The following is a 22,888-nucleotide window of genomic DNA, read 5'->3' as shown; positions in this document are numbered from 1 at the left end:
ACCCAGGGATGCCTGGCAAAGGGCAATTCTGTTCCCTCAATGCACTGTTGTCATTTGTGGTGTAATTATCATGAGCTCTCCGGCCCTCTAGGGTATTTATTAGATGGGGGCCTAAGGTCATATTACATTAAGGTTTACTTTGACCTGAGCAGTCTCTGGATTACGGATCTTTGGTTTGCCAAAGATGGATTCCCACAGGGAAGTTTTTGCATTTGGGAAACTTTTCCAGGGTCCAGATCCTATGGTTTTGATGTCAAATCCATGCTGTTTACATTACCCAACACTCTCTTTCAATCTTGCTCAAGTTAAAAGGTGGTGTAGTAAGGGGTCACTGGCACAGATGCCTCTATGACAGACAATGTAAATGAAGAAAGCAGCCTGGGGGGTCGGGTGGGGAGGGGACCCTGGCCCTGTGACAAGTGCAGACCTGATCTAGAGTGGGCAGCCATTCCTTGGTTTCAGCCAGTTGCCACACAGGAATGTGGACACAGTGTTGCCAGACAAGGCACAGACTGCAAATTTCTGTTCACAAAGAAATCTCTCAGTCTTTAAAAACTGTTGGCAACTAACACAAAAGGTTTAGAAAGACTGAAAGCTGGCATACTGGGAGGATAAGGAATCATCCAGTTGAACTGGGGGTTTGTGTTGGGGAAGAACTGGCAGGGAGAAGCTGAAGGGTAAGGGCAGCTTCTGGAGAACCTTAACTGTCGCACTCAAGGAGCTTATCAATCGTCTTCTAGGTCTGAGTAATCACCAAAGGATTTAAGCAAAAGGACACAATCAGAATGAGCTTTTTCAAAGATCACTTTGGCAGTTGATGGGAGCAGGACTGAGGGTGGGGTGATGTGTTAGAAGTCATCAATAAGCTAAGTAAAGGTAAAGGAGAATTGACAAAGGCCATTTACTTTGTTTTATCTCCTACCAGGCTGTAAACTCCAAGACAGCAGGGCCCTGTCTTGTGTCTCCAGCACTAAACATAAAGCCTGCTTAATAAATATCTGCTGAAAAGAATGAATGAAAGGGAAGGAGGAGAGGTGAGGCATTTTGAAAAACTGCCTTGGGAAGAGCAGTCACAGGAGTGGGGGGCCCGTGGAGACCTGGTTCCTTTCTTTAAGCTTCCTCTAAGATCCTGGGGAGGGGTATTCAATTAAGAGATCACACACACAGGCTTCCAAGAAAAGGCCTGCGCCGGTCCGATTCCTGGCCACCTCAGTCCACAAAAGGAGGAAATGATCAGTACCTTGAAGGACTGAAGGGAGGACTAAGAGAAAATTTAGGGATGAGCAATATCTGTCCTTCCCTAAATCCAGTATTCCCAAAGTACACAGCAAAAGGGGACTGACTGACTTCAACCTCCGACCTCGTGAAGATTACTTTTTGGGTGGGGTGGGAACCGATGACCTAGGCGACTCTGGGCCTGACCCGGGCGAGTTCCAAGCCTAAGCCTCAGGCCCGCCGAACCCCAAGCCTCGCCCAGTCTCCCTGGTTCTCACACGTCCCCTTTCTAGATTCCCTCTCAGCTCCGCCTCCACTCCTTCCACCTTCTTTCCGCTCCCCGCCCCCATTTCCGTCCCCCTACGCCCGCCTCCTCCTTGCTCGCGGCCCTGACCCCCGCCCTCCCCGGGCCGCAGCATCCCAGCTCTCCTTCCTCCTCCCTCGGTCGGCGCCCCTCTCGGGCGGCCGGGGCAACCCCGTGCGCCGTTCGCCCAATGAGGAGGCGGTGCAGGGGCGGGGCTCGGGCCAGAGCGGAAGTGGTGACCGGAGCGGAAGTGGAGCTGCCGCCGCCACCGCCGCCGCCGCCGCCGATTCCGGAGCCGGGGTAGCTGCTGCCGCCGCCGCCACTGCAGCCGCCGCCGGAGGAGTGGGCTTGGGAAGGAAGCGGTCACCGCTCCTTCGCTTCGCTCGCAAGCGTCTTTGCCCCCCTGCAGTCCTCCCACGGTGAGTGCGGCGCGGGGTCCGCCTGGGGCCCCCGGGGGCCCGAGCCCAAAGCTCCCCCACCACCGGCGGCGGTGGCGACGAGATCGACCCCGCGGGTGGGCCTTCGGTGCGGCGGCGCGCGGCCTCCTCGGCCCCGTGCGGCCGCTTGCGACGCGGGCTCGGCCTCGCCGCGGCCCCTCCCTGTTTCCGGGGCCGGGCCCTTCGTTCTGGGAGAGGCCCGGGCCGCCCTCGCCGCCTGCGTCCCTGCCTGGCGGGCGGGGTGCGACACCGTACCGGGCCGGAAGGGACATCGAGACGCGGACCCCCGATCCTCTCTCACTACCCAGCTTCGATCCCCGCGCGACCCCTCCCTGCGCCTTGAGCGGCCAGAACCGACCCTTTCAGCCCTATCACCCCTGCTCCTCGCTTTCCGGTTTCCACAAATGAAAATGTAACCAAATGCGGGCGAGCTCTCGCTCCCCAATGCCCCTGCTCGACTCCCTCTGTATGGGTAAGGGGTTTAACCTTGGGAGAGAGTAGAGGGAAAACCCCCTCCCACTTTGCAGTAAAGCCATTTCATCATCGTTCGCTGGTTTGGGAGCCTGGCAGGACCCGAGATTCCCTGGGAGGCACAGGGTTGAGGTTTGAATCAAGAAAATGCATTTGTTGGAACTGGTTACTGAGTCAGGCGCGATCCCCAGGAAAAAAAAATGTCGGAAGCTGAGAATCGGAATATTTTCCCACGGTATTTACCGTCATTTAATGCCAGAGTCTTTTGTGTCCTCGCCCTAAATTCCTCCATACTGTGTGTTAGCACGTTTTTAGGACTGAAATTTTCCTGGTGGCCTCCCTGGTGGTGGCGAAGGGGTGGGAGTGATTAGGCCCCTTTTCTGCGCAAGATGAGTACATCTTTGTCTACTGCAAATGGAGAACTCACGTGTAATGGGGTTTTCAGAGGTGGCACTATTGGTAAGACAGTTCGCCAACCTTTCTGTAAAAATTCCTGTCTCTTGTCCTTGCCGTCACTGCTTTTCCCTTTGGTAAGGCTAGATAGATAGCATCAGGTTCTGATTTTACTTGCCCTGTGTGAGAGACAGAATTTGGCAAGATGTTGTTATGAACATATAAAATCAGGCGGCCACAGGAGCCAAAACAGAAAGATGAAGCACTTGGGAGAATATGAAAAATTGTCTGCATTTCTCACTCTGTCTCAATTGTTCGTATGAAACCACACACATACGCAGTTTATAGAACTAGACACATGGGTACTCAGCTTTTTGCCTTTTCATGTTAGAAATTTATATGTGTTAATGATTCTCGGTCATTTCCTTCTTGACTGCTTCTAGGGCACCCCATTTCTTATTTAGGAATATATCAGTTGCTGAAACCGTCGTTTTTCTAGGATCTGTGTCCTTAGCACACATGGTGAGGGTAAAACCTGTCAGTTTTATTGGACCCAAGTTAGAATTTTACAGGTGATCTTCACAGTGGAAGGCTAATCCAGTAGCAACTGCTGAATTATTTCCCAAGCCTCTCCTTTCAATGAGATGAGAAACCATTCACCCATGTTACAGATGAAGTCCTTATGAGAAATGAGATGTCTGACCTAGACCACACACCTGGTTTCCAGGTTGAATCTCCTATTTCATCAGTAGCAAATATCTATGGCCTGTCAGCCCCTGGAGTATGGCTCCTACCCTATAATCTTCTGTACATTTCCCATCATGCTGTGCTTGTGTTACGTTGGAGCCATTTTAGAACCGGAGCTCTGTGGATCAGGGAAGCAGCCTCCACAAAACCAGGCTGAGCACATTCCCCTAATGCTAGTTCTGGAGGCAGAGTCTCCAGAGGTTTGGGCCACTGCAAAAAGTGCATTTTACCCATTTGGCTGTGGATATAGAAGCAGAAAGAGCACTGGACTTGGAGTCACATAAATTTGATTCCGCTCTTGCCTGCAGCATTTTATAGCAGTGTGGTCTTCAGTGTGCTGCTTAATCTCTGGTTCCTGGTTTCTCTGTCTCCAGAGTTGTCAAGAGACCTTTTTACAGACTGTAAATTGTTAAATAGAAGCTTTCGGTTTTGTGTTTTAATCACAGAGTTCACTGTTAAGGGCTTTTTTCCCCCTTGGTTACATTCTACTTTGTATACATGTTGCTTTCAAAAAACGATACATTATTCTGGAACGGTTTTGTGTAGAGCATCTTCAGTCTGTCTGAGCCCATTTTCTCATCTGATCAATGCAAATGGTAATAGTCTTTGATGTATTATTGTGACAAACTGAATAATTAAGGGTGTGAGATATACCAGATGTTTAAGAAATGTTGCTTGACTACATTCCTGAATATACATATATATACATAAGACATATGTATATATGCTGTAGAGCATAGTCGCATACAGAGTCCTTCCATATGATTTATTCATCAACTGATAGGTAGCATCAAGCTGTAATAATAACAGCTACCATTTGGATGTGCCACTTTACACATTTTGACTGAGCCTTCATAACGGCCAATGATAGGTAACTGCTAGCCCCATTTTACAGTTGAGGAAACTGAGGCACAGAGAAGTTAAATAATTTTCCTGGGGGCATACACACACCCAGCACTGGGTAAGTGCTGAGCCAGGAATCAAACCCAGGCAGTCTGGCCCTAATGATAGATTTCTATTTGTGGTAGAACAACACATGTATATTTTTCATGTGAATACCATCTAGTAGCTAATTTTTCTTTACCTGTATCTTATTCAAGTAAATGTGTTTGGACGGGAATTTTAGCTATTTTTGGAAATAGATATAGTGTAGTTTCTTGGCGGGGGGGTAGTATATTTATTCTGGCATACAGGGAAGATACTGCTGGTGTGCATTAGGAAGCAAGCTTGTGAAAACCCCAGTTTTTCTAGTATTTGCTTCATACTAGGGAGAAAATTCATCAGCTACTTTGTGGCACACTGATTTATCCAATCCTAGGTTCTAATAGAATTTGGTCAGGACCAAGTATCTATATCTACGTAAGTAGAGAAAGAATTCTAAATTAAAATGTCCTGTTATGCTGCCTGCTCTTTCAGTGGCATCAAACTAAGCAGTTTTCCTTAAATGAGGGTACCATAGAGAATGAACTAAAATTTACTTGTAAAGGGAATTTAAATTCCTAGGTGCCTACATTTTTCTAAGGACAGGTGACCGCAATTCACACTAGCTAGGAGGCAAGAAATTAGTTGTATAATAGCAATTTTTAAGCTTTAAAACCATCTTGGTCTCTACATGAATAGATCCTAGTCTTTGTGTCATTATGGAGAAACTAACAGAGCTGGATTCTGAGGGAATTTTTCTAAAGGGACTGCTTAACTTAGGGAGGAAAAATGGATGAAAGTACTTTCTGTTTTGTCATATGTCTGCTAAAAGCCAATCATCTTTCCGCTTTCTCTGCTAAAAGATCTTCTAACATAAGCATAATTATGTGTTTCTGATACTTACAATGAGATGAAATTGATTGATGGCCTTGAGATCAAGGCATTTCCAGCAGACTGTAGGTTAGTAAGGTGACTTTAAAATAATCTGGCCAGCCCTCTATTGTGTAAGTTTTTTCCTGAACTGGTTCGTTTATTTCATTGTTTTCCCTAAGAGACCCAACCATAAAAGTTATTTCTGAATGGCCTTGACCAGAGCAGAGATTGGAGGAGACAATAAAGTTGATATGAGCCCCGGCCATTGTTATTGTTTGCCCACAAAGCTCACCTTAAAGCTTGTTTGACAGTCTGTTGAGTTTTTGACATATGCTGTTTTAAACTAATTTTATTTTGATTTTTAAAGCTAGATAAATTAAGTCCAATTCTCAAACCTGACTGTAATAACTTTGTATGGTTCTTCAAAAAAAAGTGTTCATTCTCTCTTTTCCTTAAGTAATCATTAAGCATCATACTGATCTTTAGGAGGCGGTGCTACACAGAGGAAAGAGCGTGTACCAAATATACCTGTGTAACAGGTTATTGGGACAATGACACCTACCCCTTAGGATACTTAAGATTAAAGGAGTTGATAGAAACCCCTAGATTTTTGCACATTTAGGCAGACCATAAATGATGGGTATTTTGTTGTTATTTACTAAACCAATAAGCTGGTGTGGCTTTTTGTATAACTAATTGGTTGGACTTTTGAATAGAGGAGTTCAAGGGCTTTTTGAAACTCAGTTTGAACCTATAAATATAACAATGGGTACCTGAGAAACGATTGGTCAGAGAGCGTAGTGTTGTCTCCTGACTGGAGCTGAGATGGCTTTTTTCAAAGAGTAGTCTAAGACAGAGTTTAAATATAGTCTGTATTTTATAGGTCAGAAGTGGTCTGCTTACCTCTGTCTGCATAGGAGATAGCAGCCTTGTTCACTTTAAAAAACTGCATCAGTTGATCAGGTAGTTTCACATTCAGTGTGGCAGGCATTGTGCTACATGTTGGGTGCCCAAAGATAGAAGTTTGGGTTCCTACCTTAAGCTCACAATCCAATGTGGGAGCCAACAAAGACATTTACACTAAATTCTGATCAGTGCTACTTTAGAAATAGGCATATGTAAGTTAACATGTGCCTTCCTTTTAAAAGTCTTAGGGAAAGCCATCTGGATTGAAAAGAAATGAGGTGTGTAGTAAGTTTCCCTTCACTGGCTGACCGTCTGTAGACTTCTGTGTGGAATATACTGTAGCTGCCATTTTAGTGCTTACAGTGTGCAGAGACTGTGCTAAATGTTTTGCATCATGATCTATTTTACTCCTTACAAGAACCCTCTTAGGTAGATTTGCCTATTTTATGCATGAGAAAACTGAGACTCACAAGAGATCAGGTAATCTGTGGAGCTGGTGTGTAGTACTGGTAAATTGGACTGGGTTCCGTTATGTTGGTGGGCCCAAAGCCTTTGAACTTATTCACAAGGTTGACCAATTGGATTATCTTTATGAATCAGAATTAGCATATTTTAATTTTTTATTCCGTTCCATTGATCACTTCAAGCCAAGAGGTCAATTTATTGTTATGTCTGCTATTGATTCACATTGTATGACCTTGGGCATATCACTTAACACCTCCATTGTTTCAGGTTTAATTCTGGCTAATTGGACATAATTAACAATGATATTCAACAATTGATATGAAAGAAGGAAGGGATTTTGAAGTAGAAGTGATGTTTCCCTCCACAATTCAGTGTTGGCAGGATATCAGAGCTATTGCCTTTGTATTTTAGACATGCTGTGTTTCATTTTCTAACAGACAGCCTGCAAGCATGTGAATAGAATTAAATTGATTAAAGGACTGAATTTTGTGTGTAGAATGGCACACAGACCCGTTTTTAGAGCGGTGTTTTTCACTGAGTATTAAACTTCTTTGAGAGCCAGGAGTACTTCATTTTTTCTTGGTAACACCCACTAAACACCTGGTCCCACTGACTCTCTCAGTCCCTCCCACAGTAGTTTGGCATCTGCTTTTCCTTCAGCAGAGTGACTCCAGGACTGTAACGTCCCCTTGACGGTGCTGTCGGTGCCGTGTCCGGGGCGGTCCGTCCGCGAATGCTCTTCAGGATTTACTGTGAGTTCCTTACCCTGTGGAACTTTTGAGCCTAGATTTTTTTTTTTAACATCTTTCTTGGCGTATAATTGCTTTACAATGGTGTGTTAGTTCCTGCTGTATAACCAAGTGAATCAGTTATACATATACATCTGTTCCCATACCTCTTCCCTCTTGCGTCTCCCTCCCTCCCACCCTCAGCCTAGATTTTTAAGGTGCTCCTGTCAGTTTTCTCTCTCCAGATTCTTAACTCTTCTCAGTTCCTCATCTACTTTGGCCTGTGATTTCTTTTTCATCTAGAAAAACATACATGCACTTTATTCATACATCTGTATTTCTTGTCCCTTCCTGGAGCCCCCTTTTTCTGTCCTACACAGAACCCCTCCAACCCATAAAACCAGTCAGGACCCAGCCCCTTTGAAACTAAACCACCTCCTTTGAATTCTACCTGGTTGCTTCTTCAAGGGGAAGCTTTATAATCCTTAAATATGTCTGCCCTCCCTTCTCATATTCCTACCCTGAGAGCTTCAGCTCTCTGAGGGGAGGACCGTGCTATTCTGAACTCCAAAAGAGAGTTCTTGGAAATACTGGTAGTTTTTTCATTTGCAGTTATTTCAACACACATTAAATTACATACATTGTATTTTTGTGATGTAGCTTAAGAGTGAGAATATATGCCTGTTTATTAAGCCTTTACTTTGACCAGTGCTGTCTAGGCATTTTATGTATATCATCTTATTTGATAGCTATTAATGTTTCCTTTTAACATTTGAGGAAGCTGAGATTTGGAGACATTATTTTTAAAATTACCTAATTTCTCTTTAGAAGCCCAGATTTGTTGTATGTAGGGCTTTCCTAAAAACAGGTTCCAGTCATACGGGTTTCATGTTGGAGCTTCAGTAATCCTGACACCTGATAATGGAATCCTCATTTTAAATTCCTAGCAAATTATTAAACTCAATTAAAGCTCAGTATTTTAGAATTGAGCACGTTCTTTTCCTTGAAAACAAAACATAGCTGAAAGTTAATACTTCTCAAGGCCACATTTCATAAGGTCCTTTGCAGTGCTTTTTTTTTTTTTTAATATGGATTAGCAGTGGATAGTCATTTTTATTTTAATTTTTTCCCCTTCTTATCCTTGGATGTCTCCTTCTGGCCACTGGGAAATGACCTCTCAGGATTCTGCCTTGGGCTAGAAAAGTATCCCTTAGGCAAAGAGTTGAGATAGAGGGGCTAGGTTGGTTCATATATACTTTTGTTTTAGCATTCACTGTCTGATTTAGGGTTTCATTTATTTGAGGGAAATCCTGTTATTTCATGGGCACCTTTAGAATTATTCCTCATAACATTCTTTAGGGGATGTTTTACAAAAATGGAAGACTGTTGTGCAGCTCCCGCCACGCCATACCTCTGTAACAGATCTTTCTAAGACATTAAATCCCTTCTTTTGATGCCCATGTAATCTTGTGCCAGCTGTGTCTTTTCAGCCACTCTGCTGTTGGATATCTAGACGGTTTCCCATTCTCCACTAAGCAGTTGCTGGTTTAATCAGCAAATGCTCCCCAGTCCTCTGAAGTGCTGCCTGCAGTGACTGAGAGAGATAGACGCCCGTGCTTGAGAGCATGTCAGCATCTTCCTGATCTGGGAAATCTCTTGGTCCACCGCAGGGTTAGACCTCTTGTGGCCTCTCATACATTTGTCCCCTCTGGTATTTTGACTCTGTGCCGTTAGTGCCAAGCCTGATGAGGAGACTGTGGCCTTTTAAGGCTTTTTAGGAGCAAATGAAGGCTCTCTTGCCAGTGTTTTTCTTGGTGTGTCCTCAGTTCAAAAGTCTCAGGAGAAAAGTAGGCCCTGATTATAAACCATCACTACTTGGCACCTCTTAATGAAATCAGGAACTAATGAATGAAAGTGGTACAGTTGGGACTTCCCTGGTGGTGCCGTGGTTAAGAATCTGCCTGCCAGTGCAGGGGACACAGGTTCGAACCCTGGTCCGAGAAGATCCCACACGCCGCGGAGCAGCTAAGCCCGTGCAACACAACTTCTGAGCCTGCGTGCCTAGAGCCTGCGAGCCACAACTGCTGAAGCCCGCGCACCTAGAGCCTGTGCTCCGCAACAAGAGAAGCCACCGCAATGAGAAGCCCACGCACCGCAACGAAGAGTAGCCCCCGCTCACTGCAACTAGAGAAAGCCCGCGCCCAGCAACAAAGACCCAATGCAGCCAAAAATAAATAAATAAATTTATAAAAGAAAGTGTTACAGATAACAAGTGTGTCCATTTTTCAGGACATTGAGGGGTGGAGTCTTATCAGGAATATTACATCGTAACATATTCGCTTCCTGTACAAGATTAATTAGACTTGTTTTTCCTTCTCATGGGTTGTCTTCTTTTTTCTTTTTTTCTTAATTCCAAGCTCACATTTATGGGCTAAAACAGTGATGTGTAGGTACTATGAGAGGAATAACAGTACTTCCAATTTGTTGTGCGCTATGCACTTTTTTAAAAAGATTTCCACGTTTGTTATGCTTTGATTCCCTGCACCTCATCTTCAGAGCACCCCTCCTGAGGTAGCTGCTGTTGCCTCCAGTTCAGAGGTTGGAACACTGAGATCGACCGAGCTCACACGGCTGTGTAGTGGTAGCCTCCGCGCTTACACACAGGCCTCTTGCCACACCACATACAGGTAGCCTCCCAGTAATGACCTGCTGAAAAAATTCACAGATACTTACTTGAGTATTAGTTTTGTACTTGGCAAAGTTTTAGGCATTAGATGAGAAACGAATGTGAAGCTTTCCTTTGAGGACATACACATGTAACACTGTTCGTAAGTGGTACACCACTCATTACTTGGACCATAGAGCATATAGAACGGAGGCCTAGAGAAGCCTGGACTGTGTAAGAGGCTACGAGTATGTTTGGATTTGTGGGCAGAGCAGATCAGTGGGGGCTGGGATATTCAAGGAAGGCTTTCTAGCCCTAGATGGATGGATAGAGTTTACATAGGCAGGGAGTAAACGGGGGGCTTTCTAGATGAAGGGAACTCCTGAAGTAATTTCAGACAGGTGTAAGCATGATGATGAAGGGTATTCGGTGATGTCCAGCCTGCAAGAAAGGTACATGTTGGAGAACAGTGGATGCGAAAGCCTGATAGGTTCAGAGGAGCCGAATTATGAAGGACTTGGCAAGCCAGGTAAGAGTTTAGATTGGGTGGAGTAGCCAAAAGAGAGTCATCCGAAGTTGCTGAGTAAGAGTCCGGGTAGGACTAAGGGTAATGTTGAAATCAGGTGCAGAGGTACATGGAGTGAGGTACGGATGTAATGAGGACGTGATGTGCTTGTGGAGAACAGGTGCTTTGAATTATTTGAGACGAGACAGAACTCGACCAAATTTGCAGCTTTAGGATCTGCTCGCTCATTCAGCGAAAATTTGTTCATGCCGATTCTGTGCGAGGTGCTGCGGGGGGTGTGCCCTAAAGGAGTTGGTGTGGGAAGGGGCGTACGCGATACAGACAGATAATTGTAGTGCCGAAGAAATGTGCTGAGACATTAAGAGAAGTATAGATGCAGTGCTCTGTGAGAATATTTTCAGCTTAGAGCAGTGCTGTCCAATAGACACGGGATGTGAGTCCCACGTAATTTAGAATTATCTGGTAACTGCATTTTAAAAACGGGGGGAAAGGATGAAATCAGTTTTCGTAATTAAAAAAAATTTAACTCCAGGGATTTCTCTGGCGGTCCAGTGGTTGGGACGCGGCGCTTTCACCGCGTGGCCCAGGTTCGATCCCTGGTTGGGGAGCTAGAGTCCCGCAAGCTGCGCAGTGTGGGCCCCCCCCCCCCCCGCCGACGACATAAATTAACTCCGTATATCCAAGACGTTTCCGTTTTAACATGTGGCCAGTGGCTGTCTGATTAGACAGCTTAGGTTAAGCGACCTAAGAAAGGTTTCATAGAGGGGATGCCATCTGAGCCATGCTCTGAAGAATTTTATATGCAGAATAAACGGGAAAGGACATTCCAGGCAGAGGGATGGCTTGGTGAGCACAGACGCAGAGACGGAGAAGCATGTGTAAGAAAACCATTTTGGGAGAAGCACCTGCTGTGCAGAAGGCATGTTTTGGGAGAAGCCCGGGGAGATAGCTTGGAAAACCTTCACTGACAGGGGAGGAAATCGGACTCTCCTGTCAGTAGTAGGGAACTAAAGGATTTTGAGCAGGACGTGACTTGATCAGAACTTTAAAATGGGTCTGATAGCAGATGTGAAGGTTAAAGGTAATGAGAGGCTGAAAGCAGTGGGACTAGAGCAAGATGATGGATGGGAGGTTTATTAGGGATGTAGAAATAGGAACAATTTCATTTCTCCCTTGTCTGCTGCCTTCCTCCCAACCGCTGGGTGTTGTGTAACCCATTTCCTGTTGAAATTGGTCTCGCTGCTTCAAAATCCATGTTATATAAGTCAAAAGTTATGTAAGCAGTAGGCATCAGGACATTTAGCTGTGGATTTTGTTTGTTGTAAGTTGTTGGGTGTGTGTGTGTGTTTAAACATTTTTAAATAGATGACTACATTCTTTAAGGCGTGCATTCAGTTTCACCACATCATCATGGTTCTCAGTCTCCAAGGGCTCTCGCAGCGATCCCGAAGAAGCCTGAAATAGTTGGCCCCAAACGAGAAAGGCCACATTTTATTTTGAGAAATAGGGCGTGTACATTTGGGAGGTCCCAAGGAGTCATCAGGATTCTTGGGAGAGAGATGATTTAACTTTTAATGTTTGGGAAGAGGAGAAGTCGGGGGGTTGAGGGGACCTTAGTTGAGGGGCCTGGTAGAGCCAAAGAGTTTCATGGCATCCCTTAGGCGGTGCCAATTGCATTTCTCTATTACTCTTTTGTAATACTGCATGGGATAGCTTAGCGTTGAATTGGCTTTGACCAGGACTTTTATTAATTGGAATCTTTCCTGGGTAGAGTTGCACAGGTGCTGTTTCTGTACTTTGGAGTGGGCCGCTAGGTGACTTCTAACTCTGAATTAGTCTGCAAACTGGAAAACTTCTAAATTTCGTTGGAAGTTGGCTTCCCTCTGCCTCTCACCTTTAGGGATCATAAAGTAGGGTTGTTTAAAGATGGAGATAGTATTCTGATCAGAAAGACGTTACGATTGAGAAAGTTAGACGTATGGAGGAAGTATATAATTTTAAGAGGATGAATAGTGTATTTGCGATGGACTTTGTATTAGAGTAGGACTAGGTTGTGCTGTGTGTGGTAACAAGCAGCCGCCACGTCTCAGTGGCTTCACGTTGCACGTCCAGTGCGGGCCTGCAGGGGTCTCTGTACTGCATGGTCACTCAGGGACTCAGGCTCCAGAAACTGCTGTTTTGTGACGGCACCATGTAGATCGCATGGCTGCCGCGAGGGGAGAGAGCCTCACGTGTTTTTTTTGCAGTTTCAACACCTGGAAGTAGAGTCATTTATGCTTATGTTTCATTGGACAGAACTAACTGTATGACCCCTCCGAAGTGCAGAAGGGTTGCTGGGAAATGTAGGAGAGCAGATGGATTATTATCTCTGTTGTAGTCTCATTCTGGTGACGTGAGTGAAGTCAGACGGATCAAGGTGAGATCTGCTTCAGAGTGTAAGGTTAGAATCAGCGAGCCTTACATAGGACACAGCTCTGAATATGATTTAGATAGTAAGTTGTGGGAAGAAAACTCACAGTTCTGAACTAGAGAACCAACTCTTTCTGAATTGTCTAGATTTAGGGTGTATCTTAAAATCGTCCTCCATCTAATGAAACTTTTTTTGTGTGGTAGGGTCCTGTCTGTAGAATTTCTCCCTTGAAAATACAGAAATGACTTTTGAGGGGAAGCCACAGTCTTAAATTGTGATACAATGTATAAAGTGATAAAAGAATATTGATATTCCTACCACTCTTTAAAGTAGTATTTTATCTTTTTACACCTTAAGATATTAGTGTATTTTTACACTGTGGCACAGGTGGATGTACAATTGAAATTTAAACTAACAGTACATAAAACTAACTCTTAATAAATTTTTTTTTTGCGGTACACGGGCCTCTCACTGTTGTGGCCTCTCCCGTTGCGGAGCACAGGCTCCGGACGCGCAGGCTCAGCGGCCATGGCTCACGGGCCCAGCCGCTCCGCGGCATGTGGGATCTTCCCGGACCGGGGCACGAACCCGTGTCCCCTGCATCGGCAGGCGGACTCTCAACCACTGCGCCACCAGGGAAGCCCAATAAATAATTTTTTAGCTACGTGTTATCCAAAAATTATTGCACTCTATTAATGGTGATTATTATAGTGGGGAATTGACTAAGGTGAGGTGAATTATTTAAGAGGTATTCACTGATTGGTGTATAGAGGGTTTGATAAAATGATAAACTGAAATCACTAAGATTTTTGTCTATTTCAGGAAAACTTTTATGCAGACTCAATTATGGTTTTCATTTCTGTTGCTGTGCATCTTGGTGAATACACCCATATCTCTTGCAACCTGTACCAAGTACAGAGTTAGTGCTTGATATTTGTATATAATGTCTAGACTTTTCACGGTGCCTTCACATAGATGAGGTCATTCGCGCCTCACAGCGTCCCCTAGAGAGTTGGGAATATTCTTATTCTCCAGTTAGGAAACGGAAGCTCTCAGAGGCTGAGTGATTTGACCAAGGTCATGCCACTTGTAAGTAGCAGAGCTGGTGCTAGGCAGAGCCAAATCTGCCTGCCTCGAGTCTACGCTCTCGTGGACAGTGTGTCCTTGTAACAAGGTTAGTGCGTTGCAGAAGATGTGATAAAAATGGCTCCTATTTTTTAGATACCTGTTGCTTCATGGGCACTGCCAAATATAACACTGAAAGTCATATCTTTTGCTTTAAGATTGATTGAAACAGTCGTCCCACTTCAGGTGTTTTCCCACATACTTTGGGGAAAAACAGCAAAACCAGATAATTCTTGAAAGAAGAAAAGGACATATATTTAACATAAGCTTCTAAAGAATTAAGCCGTCTCTGTGCATTGAGGAGGCAGATTAGGAAAGTGGAAGAAAACAACTCGAGAGACAGAGACTCGAGTTTGAGTTCTGGCTCTCTTCCACCTCCTAGCCCTGGGCACACCACTTGCCTCCTCTGAACCTCCACTTCTTCACCTCATAGAGGGGGGCGGGATTGTTGTGAACATATCTGCCCTGTAGGACTGTTGGGAAAATTGACCAAAATAGTAAAAAAGACCATAGCAGAGTACCTAACCCTGCAGGCGTTCATGCTCGATTTTACTGAGGGCATTTGGAAGTAGATGCTTCCCATTTAGGTATGTTTCCTTCCAGATGGGTTGGAGGAAGATTCACGCGTGCATTTCCTGGGCCCCAAAGCCTGACATGCGCTTTCTGTCTCTTTTTCTCTTGCTCTTGTTCTAGGGAATGACCATGGATAAAAGTGAGCTGGTACAGAAAGCCAAACTCGCCGAGCAGGCGGAGCGCTACGATGACATGGCTGCGGCCATGAAAGCAGTCACAGAGCAGGGGCACGAGCTCTCCAACGAGGAGAGAAACCTGCTGTCCGTTGCCTACAAGAATGTGGTCGGTGCCCGTCGTTCTTCCTGGCGTGTCATCTCCAGCATCGAACAGAAAACAGAGAGGAACGAGAAGAAGCAGCAGATGGGCAAAGAGTATCGTGAGAAGATCGAGGCAGAGCTGCAGGACATCTGCAACGATGTTCTGGTAAGAGGCCAGCGTTCCTGTTCTAAACAACCATTTCTAATAGTGTTCATTTCATGTACGAATGCGAACTCTCAAACAGCTCATGAGAGAAAGGTGTCTGAATATACTGGGAAGCTGCAAACCATTTGCAGCTAAGTTTTAAGCATACGATGTGATTTTTTTTTTTACCTCTTACCTGATCAGAGGTTGCTCGTCTCTTACGGAGTATCTTCCTCTCCCTTCCAAAGACCTCTGAAAAACAGGTACATTTGGTCAACATCCCTCCATCTTTTCTTTAGAAGTTGAGGCCAGAGAGGCAGGATTTTTGATAGATGCAGCCACAGAGAGACTATTCTCTGTATTAGTCTGATGGCAGTGCCATCTCCAGTAGGGGAGAGAGGAGCAGAAAGCCGACCTGCCTTTTAGCCTCTCCCGAGTCCCTGCACAGCGTGGAGTCCAGTTTTTGTCTGAAAGGTAGCCGTGTCCATCAGTTCAGGCCTGCATTCCGAAGGCAGATCAGAAGTGGTCTGGGGATTCTCCTCTCTGGTGTTTTATATAAATCAGCCTTAGTCAGACGACTGATTCCTAACTGCTTTCCCTCGAGCCACGATCTGGGGTTGGACGGGAGGGGTGCATATCCGAGAGCAAATCATGATCATATTGTCTTTCCCTCACACCCTGAGCCCACTGGGAACTTTCTTTTTCTTCCAGGTGAAATCAGGTAAACATGCACAGTGAGGGCTGCTTTGAAGGGAAAAGGAATTCACACTTGTGGATCTACCTCCCCCCCTGCTGGCTGCCTCTCCGAGTTACTGCCCTTGACACCTTTCTTTTGAAAACCAGTACAAAGCTTGTCAGCCTCCAGGCAGTACTCATCCCTAACCCATAAGGAGTTCCACCCTGTCTGTCTGCAAGGAATATTAAAACGACTACTGCCCCCTGCATCTTCTCACTTTGATTGATGAAATCCCCTTACAACTAAGCTTTTGCATTGAGCTGCCCTTTTTGTTAGAGTCGTGGTGTAAGAGTGTCATGGCTAAACTTGTTGCCTGTTGGTAATTTGGGGGTTTGTTAACGGTGCACTAATTCCTGAATGTTAGGTACATCTGGTATTCAGATGAAGTATGGCATGCATTCCAAAGGCAAGAAAGTTCCCTAATTCCTGAATTGTAGACCAGCTTTTATGAGCATCTGAAAGAATGTGAAGAAAAGCATGGTACTTACTGCCTCTTAACCAGTTTTTCAGGATGCCACATTCTAAAACAACTCTTCGAAAATATTGCTCTGTATACGAAGCTTGGACTCCTTCAGAACTGCTTTTGTTGTAAGCATAAATGTTTAAAGGAATTTATTATTAATAATAGTATTAGCTACTTTTGGAGTGCTTACTGCGTGCCAGGCAGCGTGTTAAGCACTTTGTGAACATTGGCTCATTTATCCTCATAAGTACGCTGGGAGGTGGCTATTATGCTTCCCTGTGTGTAGCTGAAGAAACTGAGGCTCAGGGCGATTAGGTCATTTGTCCAGGGTCATACAGGTAGTAAGCAGCAGAGGAGGGATTGCTACCCAGGTCCGATCAATTCGAAACTTAGTTCTTGGCAGGTTTGCCCTATTATCACGTTTTTTTCTCCCAAAATGGAAAGATTTTTTTTCTTCTCTAATTACAGAATTAATACAAGTTCATGTTTTTTTTTTTTTTTTTTAAAGCACAGGGCAGAAGAGTATAAATAAGAAAATAAAAAATCACTTCTAATTCTACCACCTTGAGAACCATTATTAACATCTTGATAAATATTCTTCCAGACTTTTCCCTTAGGTATTTCCATGCATGTACACATATCTATTTTAATATTAAAATAGGAGTCACATGGTTTTTATTATCTGCTTCCCCCCCACCCCAGACTTCTTTTGGAGAACCTTTCCACGTTATCACAGTAGTTCTGCATCGTCATTTTTAATGCCTATGTAGCACTCCATTGTATGGCTATACTTTAATCAACCCCTTATGGACGGTCAAAGTGATTTTTAATAGACAAATACTGGCATCTGTTATGACCTGGGCTAAAAACTATTTAAAACCTTTGGATGAAAATTATGATTTTTTTTCAATCTTCCAAAAGATTTATTTAGAAGTGGTAGTGTGTATCTTGAATCTCAAACATAGTTTTAACATCTTGTAAGTAATATTTCCAGATTCTTAACAGAATGTGAATCACTTTTTAGGAGCTGTTGGACAAATACCTTATTCCCAATGCTACACAACCAGAAAGTAAGGTGTTCTACTTGAAAATGAAAGGCGATTATTTTAGATATCTTTCTGAGGTGGCATCTGGAGACAATAAACAAAGTAAGTAACTTTTTTTTTTTTTAAGAAATTTGACCAATAATGGAGCCAGTCTTCATAATAATTTTAAGTTTTTGCTCTGTTTGTAGTCAGAATTTAAAGGACCACAGCACTGTGCTGACCAGTGTTAAACAGGTCATGGGAGTTGACAAATGTATCTAAGGGGCAAGTATGGAGGGCATTAAAAGTGTGGTGCAGTAGTGCATTTAAAGAGATCTTTATTTTAAGGATTATTTGGTAGCTCTCTTTTAGAGATGAAACTTTAAAATGTTTGGTAGAACGAAACCACCATAGTAAAGAGAGATGCATTTCTTTTGTCATATACATGCATTAGTGTAATGGTGACGATTATAGCTATGCTTTATTAAGTGCCTCCTGTGTGTCTCATTTATCCCTCACACAACGCTAGGAGTGTAGGTGGGAGTCTGTCCTTTTTTTCTGATAAGGAAACTAAGGCTCACAGAGGTTTTCACTTAGTCCACACCACACACTTAATGAATAAGAGTTGGGGATTCCAGCTTTGAGTCTGACTCTGAAGTCCATGATTTTCCATCAGAGCTCATTGTTTTGCATGTTCTATCTTGTTCAGGGTTATTTCTGTATTTCCTAACTGCTTTTGTAGACTTTGTCATCATGGTCTTTGTTTCTCCTCAAAGCATTTAATATGGTACTTGGATTAGAGTACATATTTAACAAAGGATTGTTAATCGAATGGTAGAGACACTGACCCTCGTTTGATAGCGCATGTGCTCCAGCCCAGTTTGGTAAAATAATTTGATAGTGGATCCAGCATATGATGCAATCTGTGAAAGACCCAACCTTTCATATTTTTTATCTTTCTTATAGCCACTGTGTCAAACTCCCAGCAGGCTTACCAGGAAGCATTTGAAATTAGTAAGAAAGAAATGCAGCCTACACACCCAATTCGACTGGGCCTGGCACTTAATTTCTCCGTCTTTTACTATGAGATTCTAAACTCTCCTGAAAAGGCTTGCAGCCTGGCAAAAACGGTGAGAAAGACCCTCTGTGGTTTCTCTTTTTTTTTTTTTTTTGGCAGAATTTTTTTTTTTAATTTAAATTTATTTATTTTTTATTGGGGTATAGTTGTTTTACATTGTTGTGCCCTCTGTGGTTTCTGATCATAGTAAAACTGCTTGTGCTTTTTGGTACCTTTTTTTTAATTACCTGAACATAACTCATTTTCTTGGACTTTTGTGAAGATTTTTCTGGGGGTAGGAGTATATATCTTTTATGGAATAAATACATACCTATTACTTCTTGACTTCTCAGTGCCTTCTGCTGATTTTTGTTTGTGTTGTTTGATTACCCTTTTGGGGCTGGGGGTGGTTGTGGACAATCCAGGGAGAAGGTAGTTTGTTGTTTTTGTCACGCTTTGGACTGCAGGCCTCCACTGTACTGAACGTTGTCATCCTTGTACCAAGATTGGAGGTTATGGCTTGTAAAGGAAGGAAATCAGATCTTGTTTTCTTTGTTAACTGAATCACCTCCTGTCTTCTTTTGGTAACCCAGCTGCCTTTTCTACATATTTTTGTAGTTTTTCAATATGCACACTCTTTTAAAAATTTTTAGTTGGTAAAACTGTGTGAAATGAATGCTCAAAGTTCCATCGCTTAATTGAATCAGATTTAGTGGTGTGAACTTCTGTTCTCCATTTATCCCTTGTATCCAGACCTTTTGAGTTTCAGCTTAAAGAAAAAGGGCGGATTACTAGAAACGTCTTTGTTAATTGAAAAATCATGTGAGTTTGCTTAGAATGAGTGTGCTGGGTTAACAGTAATACCTGTTGACTTAATAGGTAAAGGTCATATCTAGGAATTTTTGTCATTTTTGGTTGACGCTTGATAAACCAGCATCATGTGTTTGCTAACATAACTAGCAAACAAGGTAACAATGACCTAGGTTCCCCCAAAGTACCGTACAGAAAGAGAAATGATAGTCATTTGTTAGCAGAAAAACATTGGGCTAAACTAGTTCCAAGGAACCTGTGACTTCTTTGCTGAAGGCTCTTTGTTTTAGGCATTTGATGAAGCGATTGCTGAATTGGACACACTGAATGAAGAGTCTTACAAAGACAGCACTCTGATTATGCAGTTGCTTAGGGACAATCTCACTGTAAGTACTGCTGATTCCATGAGTGCTTCTCGAGGGCTTATGGCTTATTCCTATTCCTCTACCTCGTAATTCACTCTTGCCTAAGACTCAAGAGGGGATTTGTACCCTGTAAGTGTAGTTAAGTTTTTAAATTGGTTGTAAACGCCTACTGAAGTTTTGACCTTTGCCATCACTGTCTGCAGTAATATAGGAAGAATTTTAAACAGTTGAATGAGATGAGATGATACACACTGGGCCACCTCCCTGAGGAAGCTTTTAGTAGCCCTACTTTGTTTATAGCTGTTTTTCTTTTGCAGCTGTGGACGTCGGAAAACCAGGGAGACGAAGGAGATGCTGGGGAGGGAGAGAACTAATGTCTGTCGTGCTTCGTGATCTCTTCAGTGTCATTCTGTACCCTCCACGTATATCCCTTTGTGCGATAAAACAAAAAAAAAAAACGAAAAAAAAGAATCGTACGTTGACTTCCAGTTTTTCACAGCCTCAGCCTAGCAAAAATGGTCCATGGGATAAGCAGCTGGTATTTGTATCTAAAACTCAGATTGGTCACATAAATGCCACGGCATTCTGAAGTTTTGATTTTGATGAACATTGACAGGATTACTGTGTGTTTAATTTAAAAAAAAAAAACTGAACACTGTGATTATGGGGTTTTGTAATTCAGCAGAACTCTTACTGGTAGAAAACAAAATAGACATGAATTATGTGTAACTTTTTGGAAAGTTTAATTCAATTCAAAACAGTCACTGAAACACAGTTCCATTGTAAAGTTGTACAGAAAGTTATAGAGATTATATTGTGACACTGGGACTTGGAGTGAAACACCTCTAGTTTGGCATTCAAGTTTCATGGTAATTCACAGTGATTCTGCCTGTTCTGTTCAGGGCTTGTAGACACTTGACCCGTTGGGGCTGTTGCCACTCAAAGGTTCATGACTGCGGATGGCCACAGTGTCTTCCTCTGAGGATAGTCGAAGCCAGAAATTAACATTCTTGGTGGCAGATAACTGGCTTATGACACCATGTAGAGGTCCAGTGCTCACAGACCACACGTGATTCCAGCCCCTTTCCTACAGCAGCATGTTACTGATTGGCAACTTGTGCTTCCATAGTGGAATCTGTTTTCCCTGTAACCACGAGCTCAAGAAGGAAAAAAAAAAGCCGTGTATCTTATGAATGGCCTTATCTGTTTCCTGGGTAACATCTTTAAGAATAATGTTCTGCAGAGATTGCCTTTCACTTGAGGAGTAAGTACTCAGTCTTTGGGTTCTTCCTAGCTCGGGGCTTTAAAATTTTGAAATCTAATTCTTTCCCACTGTCCTTTTTGACTATTGACTTTGGTTTTCTCTTCTCTCTCTCAATTTCTGTCCTTCAGCTTCCTACATTGTTTTCTTTGTGCATTCTCTTTCTCTTTGCCTTTTGCTCACGGTTTAGTAGTAGATGAGCAGGGACAGGGGACCTGGAGGGGGTGAGGGATGTTGACGAGCACTTCGGTGAGCCAGCCTTGCTTCAGAGAGTTGAAAAGAGCTTCCCGCATCTCAGCTCTGTCTTCTTCCAGTTCTCAGAACGGTGGTTGCTCTTCAGTCACACCAAGATCTGACTCAAAAAAGTATTTTTAAATATCCATGGTTTCTCCTTATATTGCAGCCAGCCCTGATGATGCTTGTTAGCACCTGTCACCAGCTCTCCCAAGTGTACCCATCCTGTCAAGTTCACAGACACGTTTCAACAAGACCCTGTAATGCAGGGAAGTTGCATGAACACTGTGATGGGGAGAGTTGGGAATAGCCAGGCCTACCAGTCTCACAGTATCCCCCCCTCTCCCCTGAACATTCCCCATAACCGTAGTGTCCATCTGTTTGTCCATCTGCTGAAATGAGAAACATTCATGCACTGATTTCAAACAAACCAAAAGGAAAAAAAAAAGAAAAAAAAATCCCTCTCCTTTCTAGCTGAACAAAAATGTGCAGTTAATACTTGGCGCTTGAAAACGCAGTAGTGAATGTGGAACGAGCCTGTCTGTATATCTGGTAGCTCTCTCTTGCTTTGTTTTTCCTCACCAGTATTCTGCCTCACGTTTGCTTCTGTGATGGTTATATTGCCTAGCAAGCACACCTGTGGTTGTGAAAATAGTATAGCAAAAAAGAAAAAAACCCGGTTATTGATGTACTCGATTTGTGTATGTCTTTTAAACAGTTCTAGTTTCCACCTTACATGGAGTAATCAGGAAAAGTGTAAAAACTCAAAAGTGAAATAAAAAATTTTATCAGTTAGTTGGCCTGTGCATTGATGTGTGGCGCCACCTGTATCACCACCAGAACTAGCTAACTGTTGTGATCACACTTATTTAGGGCTATACTCTTTAAAAGGAGGGAGCAGCTTCATTTCATCCTTTAGAACCAGAAGTCGAGGGCCTGGGAAGAAATTGCCGTGAATTAACACAGAGCCTGTCCACCTTCCACAACAAACCATCCAGGTGTTAGGTCCTCTCTGTGGCTTCTAAGACTTGATATGGACTGTGAACTTAGCATCCCACTCACACAGCACCACCACCACTTCCTCTTTTTTAAAAAACTCTGAGATGTAACCAAGCCAGTGAGAGATGGTAGCGTAAGTCCTGGTCATCTCCAAGGTTATACGAGTCTCCCACCTGTCCTAACACTATCTAAGATAGCCCGTGGCACCGAGTTTCCTCATGGGATTTGCCCCCATCTAAAAACATCCACATTGGGAATTCCCTGGTGCTCCAGTGGTTAGGACTTTGTGCTTTCACTCACAGGGCCCACCTTCGATCCCTGGTCAGGGAACTAAGATCCTGCAAGCCACAGGGTGCAGCCCCCCCCCCCAAAAAAACCCGAAAACATCCACATTCCCACAAGGATCGGGGAGGGGGTCATGACAGGGAGGTATTTAAGCCCCAGATTAAAATTGGTTGTTAACTTTCCTGCTCGTATAGGCCGGGCAGCCAGACCCACTTCTGGTCCTGGCTCCCAAGCTGTTCCACCTGTTGTGCCCAGCCAGAGGTCAGTGGGAAGCTACCTGTTCTATTGAAGCAGGAACTAGGAGAGGCCCAGTGAAGTATCCGTCCACAGTGGACTGGACCAATTTTTTTCAAAAATGACCCTACACCACAGATTGGGGCTGCAAACTAAGATTGACGGAGGGGTCTTGGTGCTTAGTTTGGGGCCACTGCCGTGACCTTGTTCTGTTAGGCCCCTATTGTTTCCATAGAGGCTGGGTCCCAAAGAACTTGG

At 43.8% G+C, this 22,888-nt stretch overlaps 1 protein-coding gene across 1 annotated transcript; it reads left to right on the top strand.

The window, feature by feature from the left end:
• Positions 1–1,752: 1,752 nt before the first annotated feature.
• YWHAB (tyrosine 3-monooxygenase/tryptophan 5-monooxygenase activation protein beta) lies at positions 1,753–21,907 on the top strand. Its single transcript, XM_081257347.1, has 6 exons — positions 1,753–1,938; positions 14,880–15,182; positions 17,385–17,508; positions 18,352–18,515; positions 19,543–19,638; positions 19,935–21,907. Exons 2-6 carry the CDS (start codon positions 14,883–14,885, stop codon positions 19,989–19,991), a joined length of 741 nt encoding a protein of 246 aa, XP_081113473.1. The 5' UTR covers positions 1,753–1,938; positions 14,880–14,882; the 3' UTR covers positions 19,992–21,907.
• Positions 21,908–22,888: the final 981 nt, after the last annotated feature.

This window comes from Mesoplodon bidens (assembly GCF_964165515.1).
Source record: "Mesoplodon bidens genome assembly, chromosome: 15".
NCBI classification, from domain to species: domain Eukaryota; kingdom Metazoa; phylum Chordata; class Mammalia; order Artiodactyla; family Ziphiidae; genus Mesoplodon; species Mesoplodon bidens.
The sequence above is the reverse complement of the archived record's forward strand: the minus strand, read 5'-3'. Positions and strand labels throughout refer to the sequence as shown.